The sequence below is a fragment of the Cyprinodon tularosa genome, unplaced genomic scaffold (genome assembly GCF_016077235.1).
Source record: "Cyprinodon tularosa strain WSP-4 unplaced genomic scaffold, ASM1607723v1 ctg195, whole genome shotgun sequence".
In the NCBI taxonomy this organism is placed as follows: Eukaryota; Metazoa; Chordata; class Actinopteri; order Cyprinodontiformes; family Cyprinodontidae; genus Cyprinodon; species Cyprinodon tularosa.
Window position 1 is genome coordinate 2,005,331 of NW_024038707.1, and position 19,923 is coordinate 2,025,253.

Sequence of the window (19,923 nt, forward strand, 5' to 3'; positions counted from 1 at the left end):
CAGGTGGAAAAAGGTCTTCTAGAGGGTCAAACTTCACGAGTTGTTTTGCGCAATTTCGGTCATGAAAACAAAACAAGCCGGCCTCCTGTCTGCGGCACTGTCTGCAGTCAGCTACAATTTGGGAGAGGTGCAGCGGAGCGTCTGTGGGGGGGGGACGTCTGGAGTCGAGGTATTGCATTGCACTCATTGCACTGATTTTATGCAGTATTTTCTGATGCAAGGCCTTGCAGAATCTATAACGCATGGGTATTATTATTATATTATATCAGTGAATGAGGTTTTAATAGGAATAGATGGAGTACAACTTTTCTACTTCTGTTATTTTCTGTAGTTTCTCAAAAAAAAAGGAATAACGATATTACAGCTTTCATTGATTTATTTCAAATTTGAAACATTGTCTAGCCTGTAAGGTGTAAAAAAAAAAAAAAAAAAAAAAAACAATTAATCGAATCGTAGTGTATTCTTGAGTATTAAAAATAATCGAATCGTTGGGTCAGGAAATTGATACTGAATCGAATCGCCATGATGGATGTGATTTACACCCCTAGTCCATAGCCTAGTATTGTGTGGACCTGCTTTTTAAGAGCTCATGTCAACTGTTGTCAATTTCGGGGTGGAACCAACTTGAGAAAGGAAACTGCCGTAATTGGCAACCAGGTAACTTCAGGTTCTCTCCGGGCTCATCCCAATTCTGGAGCTCGGTCCTTCAAATTACCCATCCAACACAGTCCGGGTCATTGAAAGACCTTAAAAACGTTGAAGTCCTGAAATAATTATGTGTGAATTGGGACAGTCTATCCCCCAGCAGCAGTCCTGCAGTCACCCCTGGGGTAAATGTGGTTGCCTAGCAACCATGACAGCATTAGACACGGATCTATGAAGTGTGAACACAGAAGGAAAATATCTAAAAGGTCAATTTTAATCTAAAAAGTCAAATTCTAAACCTAAAGGAGCAGTTGGTAAGAACTCTATGGTCATTTGGAACCGGAATATAGTGATATTCCCTACAAATAATTATTCCTCTCCATCCACAGTGTCTAAATCAAGAGGTATGGTGCAAAACTACTTGGGTGCAGTCTGTACTCTGTGTTCAATCCTTTTTTCAGAATCATTCAATTCATGCAACTGCAGTTTTGGTTTTACGTTTAAGATGAGCTGCTCTTGTGTGATATTTACAGAGCTTTGACAGCGTTTTCTGCTCCTCTATCTTTATTTTAGGCAATAAGATTGGGCTTAGTGACATTAAGTGTGATCATTTTGGTCATTTAAATTTTGCACCATCATTGTCCTTTGGCAGGTTTGATTTTTTCAGCTGCCAGAAGATGTCCATCCTCGGCTGGGCTTTCTTGATGAGGGAGTTGATGTTAAGCTCTCATTTTAGGTCTTGTGAGATGATAATTCCCAGGAAGTGGAAAGACTCCAGTGTCAATTCTGGAATCACAGATGGTGATTGGAATACCTGGAGCTAAATTCTTCCTGAAGTCCACAACCATCTCCACTGTTTTTATAGTGCTGAACTCCAGGTTGTTCTTCCTTCACCAGGTCGCCAGATGGTCAACCTCCCACCTGTAGGCGGACTCTCCACCATCAGAGATAAGTTCAATGAGAGTGGTGTCATCTGCAAACTTCAGAAGCTTGACAGATTAGCTCGTAGTAACGCTGTAGTGAATCACAGAACACTGTAGTTCCCTCCCGAGTACGGTGGCCCTGAAGTGCAAACTGCAACTACAAATCTAAAGGCGCAACTACATTAAGGAAATCGCAACTACATAAAGCAAAGCACAACTACATCAAGAAAAACAAAACTACATAAAGCAAAGCGCAACTACATTAAAAAAAAACAAAACTACATAAAGCAAAGCGCAACTACATTAAGGAAAACACAAGTACATAAAGCAAAGCGCAACTACATTAAGGAAAACACAATTACATTAACATGAGACATCACTGATTGGACGACGGCGCTGTTTGATCCTTGAACCGGAAGTTGCGTCGTCTGAACAGTCCAGCTTCTTTTAAGCGTGTCTTCAGTGGACGCAAACTAACGGAAATTTCGTGATTAGTCTTGAGCATATCCAGTATCACCTCTCACGTATGTCCTGATTCAATATATTCCTGGATAACGGGAGCTATGTTTGGGGCGCCGACAATATCCATGTTTTCAAAAGCCGCAGCAGGCAGAATGACTTCCGGTTCAAGGGTCAAACGGCGCCGTCGTCCAATCAGCGATGTCTCATGTTTCCCACTGGTACCTACCTTTTCCGGTAGGTTAATGTAATTGCGTTTTCCTTAATGTAGTTTCGCTTTGCTTTATGTAGTTTTGTTTTTCTCAATGTAGTTGCACTTTGCTTTATGTAGTTGCGCTTTTAGATTTGTAGTTGCAGTTTGCTCTTCAGGGCCACCGTACCCGAGTGACTTGCTCTGATTTTAAATAAAAGAAAGTAAATGTATCAGTTAATGAAAGTGATTTAATTCAGTTTATTTACATACATGTTTTGTTTAATTGAGTGATGCGTTCAAGACCAACCCAACACTACAGAACGCAGCATTTGCTATTTTTATCAAAGAAGGCTTGGCTTTCTTAAAAAATATTTACACAGCCTACTGTGCCCGAATCATCTTCACTTGTCATTTTGAAATCACCTGCACCATGTCCTCCTCTTTCTTGAATTGGGCAACCTGAGTTGGCCAAAGATCCTAAACCGTAATATAAAAGAGGCTATGCAGGTATTGAAAATATCTGGTAGTTATCACCAAGAGAGACATTAACAGTTGTTTAGGATAATAGTTACTTTTCTCTTAGGATTAGGTTGATTTTTGTATGTTTACCCTAAAAAATAAAATGATCATTAAATAAACAAGTACGAAATTCCTTCTGTTCTGGTATAAAAGGTTATAAGATCACCTGCAGCATTAAAGTGAGACAAATGAGCAAATGCAGAATAGAAATGTAGGTGGTGTACATTCATACCTTCCCATGAAACATATTAAAGATACTTTAACTAATTCCTTCTAAAGTCACCGAGCTTTCTCAGCGTGAAAGATTGCCTCGAGTAGGTGTGAAGTTGCCGTAAGGAGGGCTGGGGCACAGAAAATCCAAATCATCATCTGTCGCTGCACCTGCGCTATCTGACAGAAATGCCATAAATAATGAGAATTCCCTCGAAAATGTTTTCAGGGTTGAAAATGCATTATTTACCAGTTAGAGGTCACAGATTTCTTTTGCATAATTTTGAGTTTAATAGCCCTTTTAGTTGGAGGAAAATGGCATTTTCGTGCAAATGATCACACTTTGGGGAGTGCAAGCTGAGTGCACTCCTGAACCTGAAACACATAAACCAAGAAATCTGTTCCCTGATAATGGCCAGCCGTTTTTCATACCTGGTGAAGACGGAAATGTACGTTTCACAAAAGGAAGCGCGAGCGGTTTAGTCATGCAACCTGCAGGTTATGAAGCTGTGGAACATTAAGTAAAACTGTGTTCTCAAAGTACTCAGTAGTCAGTATTTCCCAGCTCCAAGCTGGAAAACATAATCTAAAACATCCAGAAAGCCTTCTAAAATCTAAATTCAGTGTTCCACTATGGCTGCTGTAACAATGAAGCACAACATTCCCTGCAGAAATAAGCTTTTAGGTTATTTCTTTTCGATTTTAATCTCATTAAGTGAGTCTCTTTCTCCTTCCTCCTCTCTCCTCACACTGTGTTCAATTACATACAAACTATTGCTGGCATTACAAGCCAATAACCTTATTTTAGTAATTCAAATGGTACTGATCATTTCTGCTATTCATTAGGCTGTACTTTTGTCATTTTAGTCACCTACTAATTACGCTCTACATGTACAAAACTGAGCCTCCTGCTAAGAGATGTGACGTACTGACAAAATGTCTTCAGAAATGTTTTATTCCCACTTTGACAGCCAACAATTTAAGGTAATTTATATTCACTGGACTCAGTTTACTGCAACTAATGTAATTCTATGTTGATTTTGGTTTCTAGACAGAGTCACCTATGGAGCTAGCTTACATTTATCTTTTCCAACATATTTAAAGTTTATGTATCAACCTTCTATGTTCTTTTTTGTCTCCCTCGTTTTGTCTTTTTTCTCTATACCTCTGGTTTCGTCTGAAATACCTAATGTCAGGTTTCTGTTTCTGTTATGTTTTTCTTTTGAGTTTTTTAGTCTTACTTTACTCCTTGTTTTCTAGTGTTTAGTCTTCTTTTCTCCATGTTTTATAGTCCTAGTAATTTAATTATCTTTTTGTTATTTCCAGTCTTCCAGGTTTCTATTTGTTGCTCTCTGCTGCCCTCTTATGTTCTCCTTCTTCCCTAGCTCTTTCCCTCTCTTGTTCTGTGCACACCTGCTCCCCGTTTCCTCATTAGCCCCCTCTTTGTCCAGTCTCCTTTAAAAGCCCTCTCTCTTCAGTTCCCCTTTGCTGGGTCCTCATCAAACACCGTCTAACATGCTCCAACTCCCTCTCTCTGAGCCTTCCTCCTAATGATTGTGATTCCCCTGATCTCTCCATGGTTTCTGGTACGTTTAGACTAGTTTTCATGTTTTGATTTTTTGGATTTTTGGACTCCTGGTTTCATGTTTGTTTGGACTTTGTTTTCTTTTTGGATTTTTGGATAACCAAACAGGAATCCACAAGAGATTCACCTCTGCCTCCCTGCCAATGGTTTGGATCAACTAACCATAGCCAAATCGTGACATATAATAGGTTTATAAAACAGCCAGCTGTGATCTCGCGTGATGGGAGCTGCCACAGAGTTCAGCAGAATCAGCATCAACCCCCTTCCACTGAGTAGCTCTCATTAACCTTATAGAGATAAAACTAAGGATATATGGAGGCTCACTCAAGACTCTTTCCCACTGAAAATAGCGGGCTAACACGTTTTTTCCAAACATGAGTCGACCTACTAATAATTGGCATTTAACTCCTTTCCCATTGGCAAACAAAGCTGACAATCTGCATGGCCTCTGTTCTCCCACCGCTGCGTGTCTAGTGACACCATCACACAGGGTTAATTTTGATGATGTCAACAGAAATCTGGAAAGTTAACAATGGAGGGCCTCATGTAAGGAAGCCATGGTTTAGTAAGTGTAGTTTATTGTTTTGCTCTTTTATCTCTTTTGCCAGTGCTGCACAATGTTTTTCGAATGTAAACAGAGTTTTTTCGGCTTGTTAATTCAGACCCGACTGGCGAGGTGTGTTGACATCCATAGTTTGCCCGAAATAGTATCATGTAAATCAGTGGGGCAACCTGGGTCTGGTGTTCCTGTATGGAAGTAAATCTGTGTCGCTGGGATTTGAATTAAAAATGCCTCTGAAATTTAAATGTTGTATGTTTGTACTTACTGTTTCAGTGTTAAAATATATTCAGAACACATTTTTGACCTAAAGGAAAAATTCATTGTCATTATTTCTACACAGTTGAAATTTCATGTTATTTTCTCTTCAAGCTAAAAATTCATATTACGATTTCAAAGTGATTACATTTTCAATACTTTTTTTTTTCAGTTAAATAAATCTGCATATAAAAAAATTCAACCTTTCAAAATTCAAACTCAATATTTTCAGTCTCCTGAGATTCAACTGGCTCTATTTCACTGTATTAAATTCAGCGTCTAAATTCAGTGTAAAAAGGAAAGGGTTTACTTCAGGTCACAGACATTAGCAATGGATTGTGGCGTCCAACACCCAGCCAATCCCGTTAAGTTTTCTTTGTCACGTGACGTGACGCATGTGGTGCTCATACAGAAGGAAAACCAGCATGATGGAGCCGGTCATGCAAGCTAACGCTAGCTCAACTACAGAAAAATGAAAGTAATAAACTCACTGTTGAGTCAAACACATAAATGACTGGCCAATGCCGGAGATAATTTTAGTGATTTTTATTGAGTTATTTCTCTTCTGGTGAACAAAGATGGTTGGTGCAGAATATTTACATGGACGTCCAAGGCAGATTAAGAGCAGAAAAAGAGCAGTACCTTCAACAATCAGAGTCCATCACCTTCAGTGTGACATCTCAGTAGCCCAGCCACAGACTGCCTCCCTGTGGAACAGAGGCCTGCTTTTAAAGCTACAGGCTCCGTCAAAAGAAAGCAAAAATAAAACAAAACTAAGCAATTACTTCTAACTCAAATGAACTAAGTAAACAAAAATAATTATCTTAATAATAATAATAACAAAACAATACTAATGAGAAAAGAATAATAAACATGTAATCAAAAATGCAATACTCAATTTAATACAACACAATCTGTATGTTCTGATGACATCACTACGTCATCATGTGACTCCCTCCCGGGGCGCTACAACCCGGAAGTAACCCTGTTTGAAAATAGAAGCAGAAAATAAACTTAGTTGAAAATAAACGTTAAACAAAATAAACCGGAACATCGCGTGTGCACCCACGATGAACAGCGCCAGCCCAACCTGCAACAAAAGTAAGCGAGCGATTGTGTCCCGGCTGATGACGGCTCCTCCGTCACAACCAGGATAATAAAAGTGCACGTGTTTTGCCAGCAGGTTTCGACATTTTAAGTTAGTTCAGATCAAAGATGGCAAAAGTACTCACTTTCCGTACTTGAGTAGAAGTACAGGTACTTGTGTTAAAAAATACTCTGGTAAAAGTGGAAGTACTGATTAAACTTCTTTACTCAAGTAAAAGTAACAAAGTACAGGCTTGTAAATTTACTTAAAGTATAAAAGTAAAAGTAGAAACCACTTTTTTCATGCCGTTGCCTACATTTTAAATGGATGTCTGCCAATAGGACTAGATCTCCGTTGTGTTCATTTTCAATCATCTCGTCGTCCATGCTACTATGCTAACGCCACCGCCACCAAGCTGCAATGATTTGCCGCAAATGAATATCGCTGAATCTGTCGATTCATCTTGTAGTGGTGCGTCAAATGCAACGTAGATTCCCATCCAATTAGATTGAATTTGGTATTGATGACGTGAAGAATAATAACGGTAACTCCATTCAAATGATTCAAAACTAAAGTAACGAGCCAATTTTTTAAAATGTAAGGAGTAGAAAGTACAGATATTTGTGTAAAAATGTGAGGAGTAGAAGTAAAAAGTCACCATAAAAAAAGGTAGTAAAGTAAAGTAAAAATATCAGAAAAATCTACTTGAGTACAGTAACAAAGTATTTGTACTTCATTACTTCCCATCTCTGGTTCAGATGTTAATAAACTGTTTCATAGCTTTGATCATAGCAATCAGCATCAGCAGTACTGTGTCTGTCTCCCTGCCAGATCCCAAATCATCTTCTCTGATTGGTTGATGTGGCGCATCCAGCAGCAAAAGTTCAATTTTTCCAACTCCAGCAGCTGCTGCTTTCGCAGCACATCCTGCACGTCAGATGCCCATGATGCGCTGCTTCAGCTGCACAGATGCACTGCTCCTGCTGCACGTCAAGCATTGATTTTGTATGTAAACTAGCCGCTTCTGCTGCTTCAGGTGTGAATGTAGCATTACAATTAGACAGCATTTATTGTAATTTTGTATATACAAAGTTTATACAAAAAAATTACGTTTTGTACAGCTTTCATGACATTTCTAAAAAGAAGCTTAAGAAGCTTCAGAGAAATTAAGAGTATCTGTCACGACTCATTGTAGTTTTTGTTTTACCATCTGTTATTTGTCCATTGATGGTTCAGATTGGATTGGTGATCAATTTAATGTTCAGCTTGTTCGTAACGAGCTTCATTGTTTCTGTAAACAGATGTAGGCTTTCAAACCATGAGAAGCAAAAGTTGGGAAAGTTGGTAAACAATGTGGCTACAACAGCTCCTGTGTTCATTATTTGAACAACTCGGCTCTGTTAGGGCGTGCTGTACTATTAAAAAGTAATATCAACATTATTTTTATTCGTTTTTCCATGTAAACCATACATTGCACCACAAGTATAATCCAAATGTTATCTTTTTTTAGAGGATAGTGGACCATAATGTTAATCCTGTTGTAGCATTAATTGCTTGTTGAGCAGAATTACATTTTCAAAGCATAAGATGATGAAGTTGGAGTGTGATTGTAGCTTCCATTTCAGCACACAAGGTTGCTGAAACACTGAGGAGAGCAGGTCTGTACAGCGTGAATTATGAAAGATACGTCATCATAACTCAACATGATTTTGCCCTAAAAATATATTTTGTCTTTTTGAAAAACTGAAGAATGACGAGATCCAGTGTTACAGTTGTCAACATCAGAGAAGCAGATCAAAAAGCCGAGGAGGAAGATGAGAGGAAGATCCATCTTCTGCATGTTTGTGTGTTCAAATATTAGTGTAAATTAAAAATGCACCACAAAAAGTTCCCTTTGTTGTTCTTGTGATTCTATCTTTAAATAAAATCGATGTTATATGTGTAATATATCAGAGCTAAAGGAAATAAAAGGCAGACGTCGGCTTTCAGAAGTTCTCTATTTCTTGTACACACGTAAAATGCTTTTTCTATTTTTTATTTTAGAAATGTAATACAGAGTTAAAACTTCATCAGAATGCAGCCTGGAAAATCGATCCACCAAGCTGTTCATCCAGCAGGTTGGGAGGAAATGGACAGAGGTAAAAAGACCAAGAACCAACTCTATACTGCCAACAAGCGGAGATTGTTACGTGAGAGCTTGGACTTCCTGACCAAATTCACCAGTGGGATTCCACATATATCAGCATTTGGAATATGGATAATTCCTCATAAAAATGTAATATGTAATCTTTTTGATACTAAGAATTTTTTTTCTTTCTATCATGATGTTAAATACCGGTGTTGAGAGTAACTGATTTATACAATTGCAGTTTAAAGTAATTTCCGGAACGCCGGAACGTTGTTTGTGATCTAATGCGGCGCAGCTCTAAAACTCTATTGTTAAATTGCTTAAAAATCATTGTCAGCTTCATGCTTATTTCATATCCATCTAAATACTGACATCATGCAAAAGTAAAGTTTAAATCATCCTGCTGTTCTTCCATCATAGATGAAAAAACTTCAAATACACATAATTATATTGCAATTAATTTCTCCAAAGAAAACACATCTAAATGGTGCAAGTTAGTATACATTGTTTTCAGATATGGAGTCCTTGTAATTAATTACTTAATTTAATATTTAATATCCAAAAAAATCACCCACCCATCCATCCATCCATTTTCTTACACGCTTATCCCTAGTGGGGTTGTGAGGGCTGCTGTTGTCTATCTCCAGCTGTCTACTGGTGAGAGGCGGGGTACACCCTGGACAGGTCGCCAGTCCATCGCAGATACACAAAATTCATTTTTAATAATTAAACTTCCAGTTTTAAAATGAAAGTCAAATTCTTTAAAATATTTAAATCACTAATTTGAATTCTATACTTGACTTCTAAAGATAGACAGGTGAACGGCCCCATTTTTTAATTTGGATGACAACAACCTTTAGAAGCAGGACATTAAATGGCAGAGGAGTGCAGGATGTCCATGTGACTTGTTCCCAAACTGAACCTGTTCAAGAATGTATCGAGTTAATTTGCTCTTTCCAGACTTCCATCTGTCTGATCATTGTTCTGCTTGAAGCCTGTGTTCTTCTTCATCCCTGAGCAAACATCTCTGCTAGTGTTCTACTGGAGTTTGTTTTCCAGCCTTTTCCTTGAAAGTCGTTGGGAAGCGGCTGTTCCAACCGTTGCAGTTCCGAATTCTCCCGAGTGGTGCTGGACTTTACACAAGTGAATAAAGTGAATGTAATTAGTTGTTTATCAATTGGTTGTGTTGGAAGGTTCACAAGCAAGTTTGGTTGTGGCCGGTTGGTCGGAAGCATCTTGCTAACTAGTTAGCAACTTAGTGCTAGTAGGTTCCCGATGGGAAATTACTTTGGGACCAAGTAGCACTAAATTGGTGACTTAGAAACGTCACTGTCAAGGAACGCTATGGACAGAGGAAACATGCAAGAGAAGGAGAATTTTGTGTCTGAGGTCGTGGATGAGTCTCCTCCGTCATCCATTTTTTATTTAGAGGAGGAAAGCGGGGACGAAGATGTTGTGGAAGAGGACGCCAGGGCGGCAGAAGCTTGGTTTGGTGTAGAAGGCTTCCAGCCGTACATGTTCGAGCCCTTGCCTCGCAACGCTGCCAGTTCTGTTAGCTCTACGCCTGCTGAAGACACAAACGTCCATCCCCGTGAACACTGGGACGGAACTTAATGGGAAAGGAAAGGATTCTTATTTCTTATTTCAACCGTTTCCTATTTTAGCTGCAACATATGAATCAAGTTGCTTTGACCGAAAACATTTGATTGATAGATGACTTTTGGTATATGAATGGCCGAATTTAAGTGTACAAGCTGATGTATAATTAACTGGCCGGCATAAAATAACGAAAAAACCCACAGATTTTAAGACAGCATTTTTTTTTTTTTAAATAGAAATTGTCTTTTGGGACAATATGATCTCATAACAAGTACATTTATATACATGTTTAGGCCAGAATGATTTGAAATTTAAATATAATTTCCCTACGACTTTAAGACTTCTTCCTTTCTCTTATTTTGATCTTAAATTGCTTCAGTATACTCCTCCTTAATCCCCCCTCTCCCTTCTTAAAGGCTTCTTTTTTCTTGTTGAGCAGTTGCTTCAGATCACTTGTGATCCATGGTTTATTATCTCAGAAGGAGTTATCTACACAGAAGTTTATGTAGTCAGTCACACACTCAGTCATTGCTTTGATGTCCTCTCCATGTGGCTGACACAGTGCATCACACAGTGCAGGCAAATACACATTTCATCATAACTTCATAATAACAATTAGTTACTCTGATGTGCAGTAACTATTAACTTGGATAATTTTTTGAAGAAGTAACTAGTAACTATGTACCTGTAATGTATTTCCTTTTTAATAAAAGTAACATTCCAAACACTGATAAATACTCAGAATGAAATAAAGAAAAAGATTACAAAGGTTATTATTAACTAAAACCAACAAATAATGAAAAGTAGAATTGAACCTTGCAAACAAAATACCTAACTAAAACTGTGATAACAGTTTATAAAAGTAAGTGAATTTTGTGAAGTGAGAGAATTGTTCCTAATTTTGTTTGTGTCTGTATCATTATTTTTGTTTTGTTTTTTAGTTTTGTACCTGGTATTTAGGTTTTGCTGCATAAGACAAAAACCAAAACTGAAACCAACAAAATCTTAACTGAAAAAAAAAAACATTTTGAAAAAACTGGAAACAAAACAAAACTAGAAAGATAATAAACACTAAAAATGAATCCCAACTGAGATGAAATTGGACATCTGAGGTCAAATCTTGATAAAAGTAAAAACCAATGAAAACTGCAGAAGTATTTTAACCATGAAGGTTCGTAATGAACAGGATCAAACTCAAAGCTCTTACTTTTTTCCACAGAATGTAGAGCTCAACATTTCAAATGTCAAGTCATATTTATTAAGGATGGAGCTAAGTTTTACCTGGCTTTAACTTTTCATAAACTTTAAAGAACTCTAAATCATTAAATGTTTTGAGTTCATTTATGATTTAAAACTGACTGACAGTGGATTTACTAATGAGGTATTTCTGTATTAAACGCATGGGATATTATCAAGGGACTCTCAGAGTAGAGGGTGATAAATACAAACACTTTGTTTTGTTGTTTTTGTTTTGTACAAAAATGAATTTTCCCTCTTTAAAATTATGCAATATGTTTTTTTTTTACATAAAATCCCCATGAAACCCAAGCTTTCATTTCAAATCCAAGTAAATTATGAAGCAAACAGGCAGTTCTGAATATTATTGCAATGGTAATTAGTTTTAAGATGTTCTTTCAGTTGAGACTTTATTTCTGAAAAATTTGATGAACATAGCTCATGAAAAAATAAAACATTTTAATTGTAGGTAAATTTGAATATCATAAAACACCAATGAAAAACTACTTTGAATGCAGCAATATGCAGATGTGGGTAGAGTACCAAAAAATAGTACTGTGGTTAGGTAGCATTACTTCAACATGTTCTTGAGTAAACTAAAGTGTAGATTTCAAGAACATCTACCCGAGTAAGAGTAAAAATGTATTTGGTTAAAAGGCTACTCGAGGATTAAGTAACAGTTTTAATATCTAAATGATTCAATCAGTCAGATCATAATATAAAATTATGTAGAAATTCCATTAGTTTTAAAAACTAAAGCTGTTGATATGATTTAAAAAAAATATTGAAGAATTCATCTAATTTTTCAAGATATAAAACCCTATTTTTAATATTATGAAACCTGTTTTTACAGTATTATAATGTATGTATGATAACATAGGGTAAAATGACCCCAGTGACATTATATAGGCTACTTTTTATTGTGTTTTACTTTGACCACCGTGTCACAAACGATGATGAAAGTAACATTATTGTCAGGACTCCTGTTTGTGTGTTTGTGTTTCTGTGTTTTTCTCCCTTCCTCCACCAGGAGGCGCCTGGTTCTGATCCGCCTCCTCACACACCTGCTGATGGTTTCCTCGTTAACGGAGTGTTCTTAAGCTGCTGACTGCCACTACCTCGACGTCAGAGTGTTTGCCAGTTCTGGGTACTCTAGCCAAGCTGAGTTTTGCTGAGTCAAACTGAGTTCTTGTCAACCTGAGTTTTAACTTTGTTTTTGTCTTTGCCTCTCGGCAGGAAGTCATCCTGCAAACTGGGTTTTTTGGACCTTCTCTTCCTGGAAGGATCAACAGAGCTTCAAGCTGAGCTGGGGTTCAAACAGGAGGTTTGGATCCACTTTCCCCAAGAGATCGTTTGAGCTTCACACTGAGAAAGGGATTCATCTCCACTACGACCCGTTCAAGTACCGCAGGAAATCTGAGTGGCAGTCAGCTTCTCCGTTCACCTACAAACCACCGCATTCGGGGTAACCCTGTCCGCCCTCCACCGAATCAGACAAACATGAGAACAACAGCATACAGGCTAGAGTCAAAGATTCAACAACTTCTCTGGAAACGTGAGTCAGCAACCAGATCCTCTTCTCCAAGTTCACGAATCAAATTTCCCACTGAGCCTGAACTAATTGCTGTGTCTTCCCCTCACTTTTCAGTTCCTGTTGAGCAGTGTTCAGAGCAACACTTCTCTCTGCATTATCGCTTCAATACAACCTGTTAAACCTTTTCTGCTGGTCTCCCTGTTTGGTCTGAACTTTAGTAAAATCATGACAATTATTACAAAGAAAAAATATAATATTCATTTTTTTTAATAGCTGCTATTATTTGTCTGCTACATTTTAGATTAAAATGTTCCTGTTCCTTAATTAGTAAAGTTACTCAGTGAGTAAAATAGCGGAAATTTTACTCAATTAAAAGTAGCAATACCAAATGATTATATTACATAAAAGTAAACAGTAGTGCAGTGGACAATGACCCTAAAAGTAAATTATTGCTCAAGCAAATGTAACTGAGTATATTTAACTTTATATCCTCCCCTGCTAATATGACACCAATTTGAAAACCATTGACTGACTTTGAAAAATGCTGTGGTTTGATTTTGCAGGGCACTGGTGCATACATGTATATTTATACATCTGCATGCAGGAAAACAGTCTGTTAGTCTGCTAAGGTGTTCAGGAATCCCTAGCTGCATGAATAGCAGCCGGGGGGGGATGGGGGACCTTATCTTTCTCTAGACAGTAATTTACAGATTGTCTCTCAGATAAGGTTTGCTAACCATTAAGATAGACATGGCTTTCTCATTACGGCATGTCTTGGTATATTTAACGCCAAGGGCAAATACCAAATTGTAATGGAAATGTAGATCAGCATATTTGTAAAACATCAACGGCCTGATCTTTGAAGAATCCAAATAAGATGCACTAAATCGCACATCTGGATTTTGAATGTGCAATAATTGGGAGTGTTGCGGGCATTTTATAAAGATTTCAGCACAAATGTTTAGATATGCAAACTAGTTTGGTTCTGCCACAATAAAATGAGCAAACTAGGGGTTCTAGAGGCAGTTTTGGCATCACCGTAAAAGAAATTAGAAAAGTAGGTTTTAAACCACATTTATATACATGTTTAAGCAAGAATGAAATTTAAATATGGCTTCCCTATGATTTTGAATAGCACCCAAAACAGTAGTGAGAAGTTAGGTATCCATTCTTTTTCTGCTTCCTGTTTCAACTGTCACTGTTGCTAGGTAACAGAGCATAGGGGAGGGGGGCATGTGAAAGTCGGGGAAGGCTGGACCTGTTTTTAATCCACAGCCAAACTCTTCTGGCCTCCTTATTTTCACAGACCTGGGCCCAGACCAGGTAGACCGGGTCCTTGGAGGTTGCAGCCTCTGAAACAGACCACATCCATTCTCTTCTTTTCTCGGGGCGGTATTTCCTCTGCAGTGAGGAGTGAAGACACATTTCTACTGGTCTCTATGGATGTCAGCATTAACATTTTTACTGGTCAAGAGTAAGCTTTTGGATTGGGCTTCAAGTGAAGAGAATGTAATCTCAATTTAAAAATAAAGAACAATTTAAAAATAATTAATAAAACAGACATTTTATGAAAAGTTTCAAAAATATAAAATCTGCAAAAAAAAAAAAAATGATATATGAAAATCTTATTTTAAAAAGTGAAAAAGCAAAATCTAAGTAACAGCTAAATTTCCCTCAAAACCTTTTTTTTGATCCAAACAAATGTTTTTCAAAGTTATAGAGGATGATCTTTTATTTCCGGATGAATCATCTAAATAAGTGGTCCTCCTAATTGTCAATCCTTCTGGTTATATGTTTACGTATGGGTGTCCAACATGTTCATCCTTAGCTTTTTCGGCGCATGCGCACTTCCAGCCACATATCTGTAGTGATCTACGGTTTCAGCCAGTCGTTGTAGCTCACCTTTCTCACCGCGGCTCTTTGAAAATGTCCTAGGGTCGTAAGAGAAAAAGTATCTACGAAGTGAATGAGAAGAAAATAAGGTCTCAGAAGAGGCAGATATATTGCAGAATGCTTTGCGCAGAGAGCTCAACTTGCAAAGCATCATGGGTTTTGTTGTCACAGTGGCCCGCTGTCTCCTAGGCTGCTGCTACCTGACAGCAGCAACTAATGGGGAGCAAAAAGTAGTGATCATGTGTCCAAATGGTAAGTTAACTGAGTTCACTATATAGTCCCCGCTCTATATGGTGATGGAGGGATTTAGGGGTTAGGGCGGACGTTCAGACACAGTAAGCTTGAATGAGCTATGTCAACAGCAACTTTTAAACAGCGTACACGATGAAAAATTGTCTTGTGCATTCTCTCACACACGTTTAATAGGCGTTCCCTCTCGGGAGCGGGTACATGGTTGTGCATGTGCTTTTTCTTTTTAAAGTGATGAGCACTGGCGTAAATATCGGTAAACAGAGACAGCAGTTGCTTACGGGCCCACAACCCCTTAGGGGTCCCATCACTGACACCTGGTGGGCCTCCTACGCAATTTTAGTCTTGGACTTCTCTTTGCAAAAATAAATGTGCGAGAAATTCCTCTTAAGCCCACCTGCTACTGAAGTGACTGTCCGCAGCAGACCATATTTATATCGCAACACATGGCAGATTTCAACATGATGGTGAGCTGTTTAAAAACGACACCAATTGCAAAGCAGTGCTACTTTTAATTACTATGTTAATAATTGTGTATAGTTCATTAGATGGTTGTTAAAAAATACACTGATAAAATCTTTTAAACTGCAATAAAGATCTTAAAAGAACAATATATTTGAGTATTTTATTTTTCACTCTACGACTTGGAATTATGGGTAACCCAGAGCGTAGATTCAAACCATAACCGTTACGTACAATGCGTTAGCGGCGATGGATATAAAAAAGAGGTACTTAAGCGGATTCCAGAAAAGAAAAACGAAATAAGAGCTGCTGGAAGATCGGAAAAAACTTGCCAAAATAAAACACGTTCTTTCAAATAATCAAAGAGGGAGAGGTGGACATCTACGGGGCGGAGGTTGGGATAAATGAGTTTTTGGATATTGGGATGTCTGTAACATGTGGTGGTGCGCTGCACCAATGGTTCCATTCAAGGTGCGCAGTCACTATTTTTCCGTGTGTGATCAGATACTACTGAGATTGCATAATTATATCTTCTTGGCCGATTTATGGAACTGTCGGCGTATCCTGAACCTTTATGACGTGTTGTACTTCATATGGGGCTCATCCAGATAATTTTGCTTACAGGCCTATCATTGTGTCGTTACGCCATTGGTGGAGAGGGCAGATTGTAATGATGTTTCAAAGTTCTGACCCAAAAATGCAGAAAACCAAACAGAGAGACCAGGTAAAAGGTTTAACAGGTTTCATTGAATAAGTAAACTGGGGGAGAAGTGTTGCTCTGAACACTGCTCAACCAGAACTGCAAAGTGAGGGGAAGACACAGCGGTTAGTTCAGACGCAGTGGGGGAATTTGACTCGTGAAACTTGGAGAAGAGGTTTTGGTTGCCGACTCACGTTTCCAGTGAAGTTGTTGTGTCCTTGACTCCTGTCTGTGTGTTCCAGTGTCTGTCTGATTCGGTGGAGGGCGGAACAGGTTTTACCCATAATGCGGTTGATTGTTGGAGAACAGAGATACTGACTGCCACTCAGATTTCCTGCGGGACTTGAACGGTTAATTGTGGAGAATAATCCCTTTCTCAGTACGAAACTCAAACGATCTCTTGGGGAAAGTGGATCCAAACCTCCTGTTTAAACCCCCAGCTCAGTTTGAAGCTCAGTTTATCCTTCCAGGGAGAGAAGGTCTGAGAAATCCAGTTAGCAGGACAACTTCCTGCCAAGAGGCAAAGACAAAACAAAGTTAAACTCAGGTTGACCAAAAACTCAGCTTAACTCAGCAAACTCAGCTTGGCTAGATACCCTAAACTGGCGTCGAAGTAGTGGCAGTCAGCAGCTTAAGAACACTCCGTTTAACGAGGAAACCATCCGCAGGTGTGTGAGGAGGCGGAACAGAACCAGGCGCCTCCTGGTGGATTAAAGGAAAATTACGGTTTTTAACACTTTTAGCCCATTTTCTGTAGTGTCCAGGATGAAATCGAATGATCGACACCAAAATTTTGACAATTGGTCCTGTCTCTGCTTTTTGGCTCATGCAGAATCCCCCCCTGGCTGCTTCAGAATGGCTTCCATAGTGCATGTCCGATGATGTCCTTAAAACAACCTTAAACATTCTTTTTTTAAAATATGCTACTCACCGGGTCGTCAGCGCTGTTCAATGACGTTCCAAAAAAAGTTTCGTAAAGAAAAAACGTTCCTGTAGTGTTTTATTTAGCATTTTGTAAATCCCATTGAGTTCTGTTGGAATAGTCAATATCCCTCCGCCACCGGAAACGGAAATGGGGCCTGTTTACGCTTAGTTGTAGTCTTTTCGCTTCACTCTGTGTACTCCGACGTCGAAGTGCTGAATACTCGAATACTGAAACACAAACACAAAACAGGAGTCCTGACGCAGAAATCCTCCAGAATACCTTTAAGATTAATTCCTGAGTTGAATTTTTATTAACCTATTTCAATTTATAAACAAAATGTGTTTTTTGTTTCCATTTACAACATGTTTTCGTTGGAAAAATTATGGAAACAAATTCACTCCATATGCTTGCTTGTATATATAACAATAAAGATGACAAATAATTCAATCTAGAACCTCATTTTATGTGGTCAAAATGTTGTTCATTCATTACGTGTTTTTTTGACAGCTAAAATAAATGAGTCGTTCAATGATTTATTAAGAGAAGGGACCTTAATAGAGGTCAGTTTATTGACCCATGGAGTATTTTTCTGACCATCACTATCATCATCTCCCTCTTCTAAAAACTTGAGCGCAGCCAATGATCTTTCTCAGCGTCTGTGTTGCCCTCATCGTGATGCGCCGGCTCGCCCTCTCGCTGTCTCACAAGGAAGAAAAGCTCTCTTTGTCGAAGCCAGAGAGATCATTCACTCTGTGAAGGGGAGCAGTAGGGGTAGGAGCCCGCAGCCTTTCCCTGCGCACACATTTCTGTTTCTTAGACATGCGAGTGATGAAATATGCCCTTCGCAGCCCACCCTTGGAGATGTCTCTGAGCGCAGGGACGGACCCAGCATGAACTCCGCTCAGCATCAACTTCTCACCGGGGAGCAACGGGAAGCGGGGACGCCGGAGGCTCTTCTGCCGATTTAAACTTAACGAAGATTGAGGGGGGAACTAGTTGGAGTTGGCGCTTCAAAGACATCATTGCCTGCGTTTGGTTTCTCTTGGTTTAATCGGATCACTGAATCTGGACGCACTGAAGCTGAGGGGCGCATCTTTGCATTTTGAGTGTCAATAAACTAACAAAAAATAAACCGGTATTATTTTCTCACTTTTTTTTTTTATTCCCTGGATTTGTTTCTGACTCCTGACAATCCTGCGCAATTTGCGCGCTGCGCGACTTTTTCAGCCCCACCATCCGTCCTCCCTCCAGTCCGAAGAGAATGAGGTGTCGCTGGGTGAAGCATGAGCCGTCAGAGGATCAGTCATAAGCGGCTGTCTCTGCTATGGAAGGGGCTGCTGGTCCTCTGCCTGTGGCTATGCTGCGGCTGGACCTCCGGCGCGGCCGCGCAGGGCGAAGGCGCCCCCGGCTCCCTGGAGTGGCTGCTGTCGGATAAAGGACCCTTCCACCGCTCGCTGGAGTTCCAGGAGGCTCTGGAGAGATACCAGCAGGGCTTCAGCACCCGATACAAGATCTATAGGTAACATTTCTACACGATTATCCAAAGGAGTTTGCCCAATTATATGCCTAAGCTTAATTAAGACAGGGGCACATCTAGAAAGTTCTTTTTAAGGGGTCCAAATGGGGGCCACTTTATTATAATCACAAGGGAGGACATAGAAACCTAAAAAAGAATCTCAGTTTTTACCAAAATTTCCTAATTCAGTGTGAAATTAGGCTCAGGTGAGTGAGGAGCATTCAAAATCAGGCTATTGTTAGAAGAATAGATAAATTTATAAACAAAAACGATTTAATTAAACCAAATAAATATTACCAGTTAATGAATGTCGTCGTCTTTTTTCTTAAATTCATCATAAAGATGTTAGAGAGTGGATATAGTGTTGCCTTCCGAGATTTTAATGATTTTTACAGGAGGAGGGAGCTTAGCCATAAACAGATTTCTGTCTGTAGAATATCAATTAGAATAGATCAATAGGTAAATTAATAAGTCATCAATAGGCTGTCTGTTTTTAAAATTTTCTGAAAGACACAGCCAGGTGGTTATAAAGCTCAGAGGGGCGCATAAACTGAAGGCCAAACAAAGATATCAGTAATACACATCTCCAGGAAGTGTTTTTTTTTGTTTTCATGTCATTTATAGCTAAAGGGAGCCAGCATGGATGCTAGTAAATGTATAGAGGTTGCCATAACCCCTCCATGCTTAACCTTTTGGTGCCTCTGTTGATCTGACCACTGTTGTGTTTGCAGTTAAACCTTACATTCCCCACAGGTATTGACAACTGCATCAATTAGCGGCGAGCAGATGAGCAAACCTGAAGAAGTAGTGGAGCGATTCAAAACGTGCCCTTTGCTTTCCATCATTAGGGATTCGAAGTGCAAACAGTCCTACAATCCCCACTCATTCCTGGGATTTGGATGATTCAAGACATTTGGTGGCTCTGTGAATGACCTCTGCTGCAGCAGAGCAGGAGTTAATCCCCTCACAGCACACGGAGCTGTGCATCCTTTCTTCGACTTCCTGCAGCTGCATTAGCAGAAGCTTCTGCCACCTTTGTCTAAGTATTCCTCACAAGCATTCCTATGTATCGCTGCTCCGATGCAGCTGTTAGGAGCTCGTTGAAGCGTGCACTTCATATCCTCCGTCTGTCAGCATTTAGACTGCACACAAGCAAATAAGCCGGTCTGAATCCACACATATTCGCTATGCTCTTATAGTCTCGTGGCGTTCGGTTAAAGAACAGAATGCTACTTTTCCTGCA

General features: G+C 39.1%; 1 protein-coding gene across 1 annotated transcript in view; it reads left to right on the plus strand.

Moving 5' to 3' along the window:
* The first annotated feature begins 17,842 nt into the window (after positions 1 to 17,842).
* The window catches only part of LOC119782568 (BMP/retinoic acid-inducible neural-specific protein 3-like), a 72,724-nt gene continuing 70,643 nt past the window's right edge, over positions 17,843 to 19,923 (plus strand). Inside the window, exon 1 of the mRNA XM_038283588.1 lies at positions 17,843 to 18,683. Within this exon, the coding sequence (XP_038139516.1) occupies positions 18,448 to 18,683 (236 nt within the window). The 5' untranslated portion in view covers positions 17,843 to 18,447. The remainder of the gene's footprint in view (positions 18,684 to 19,923) is intronic.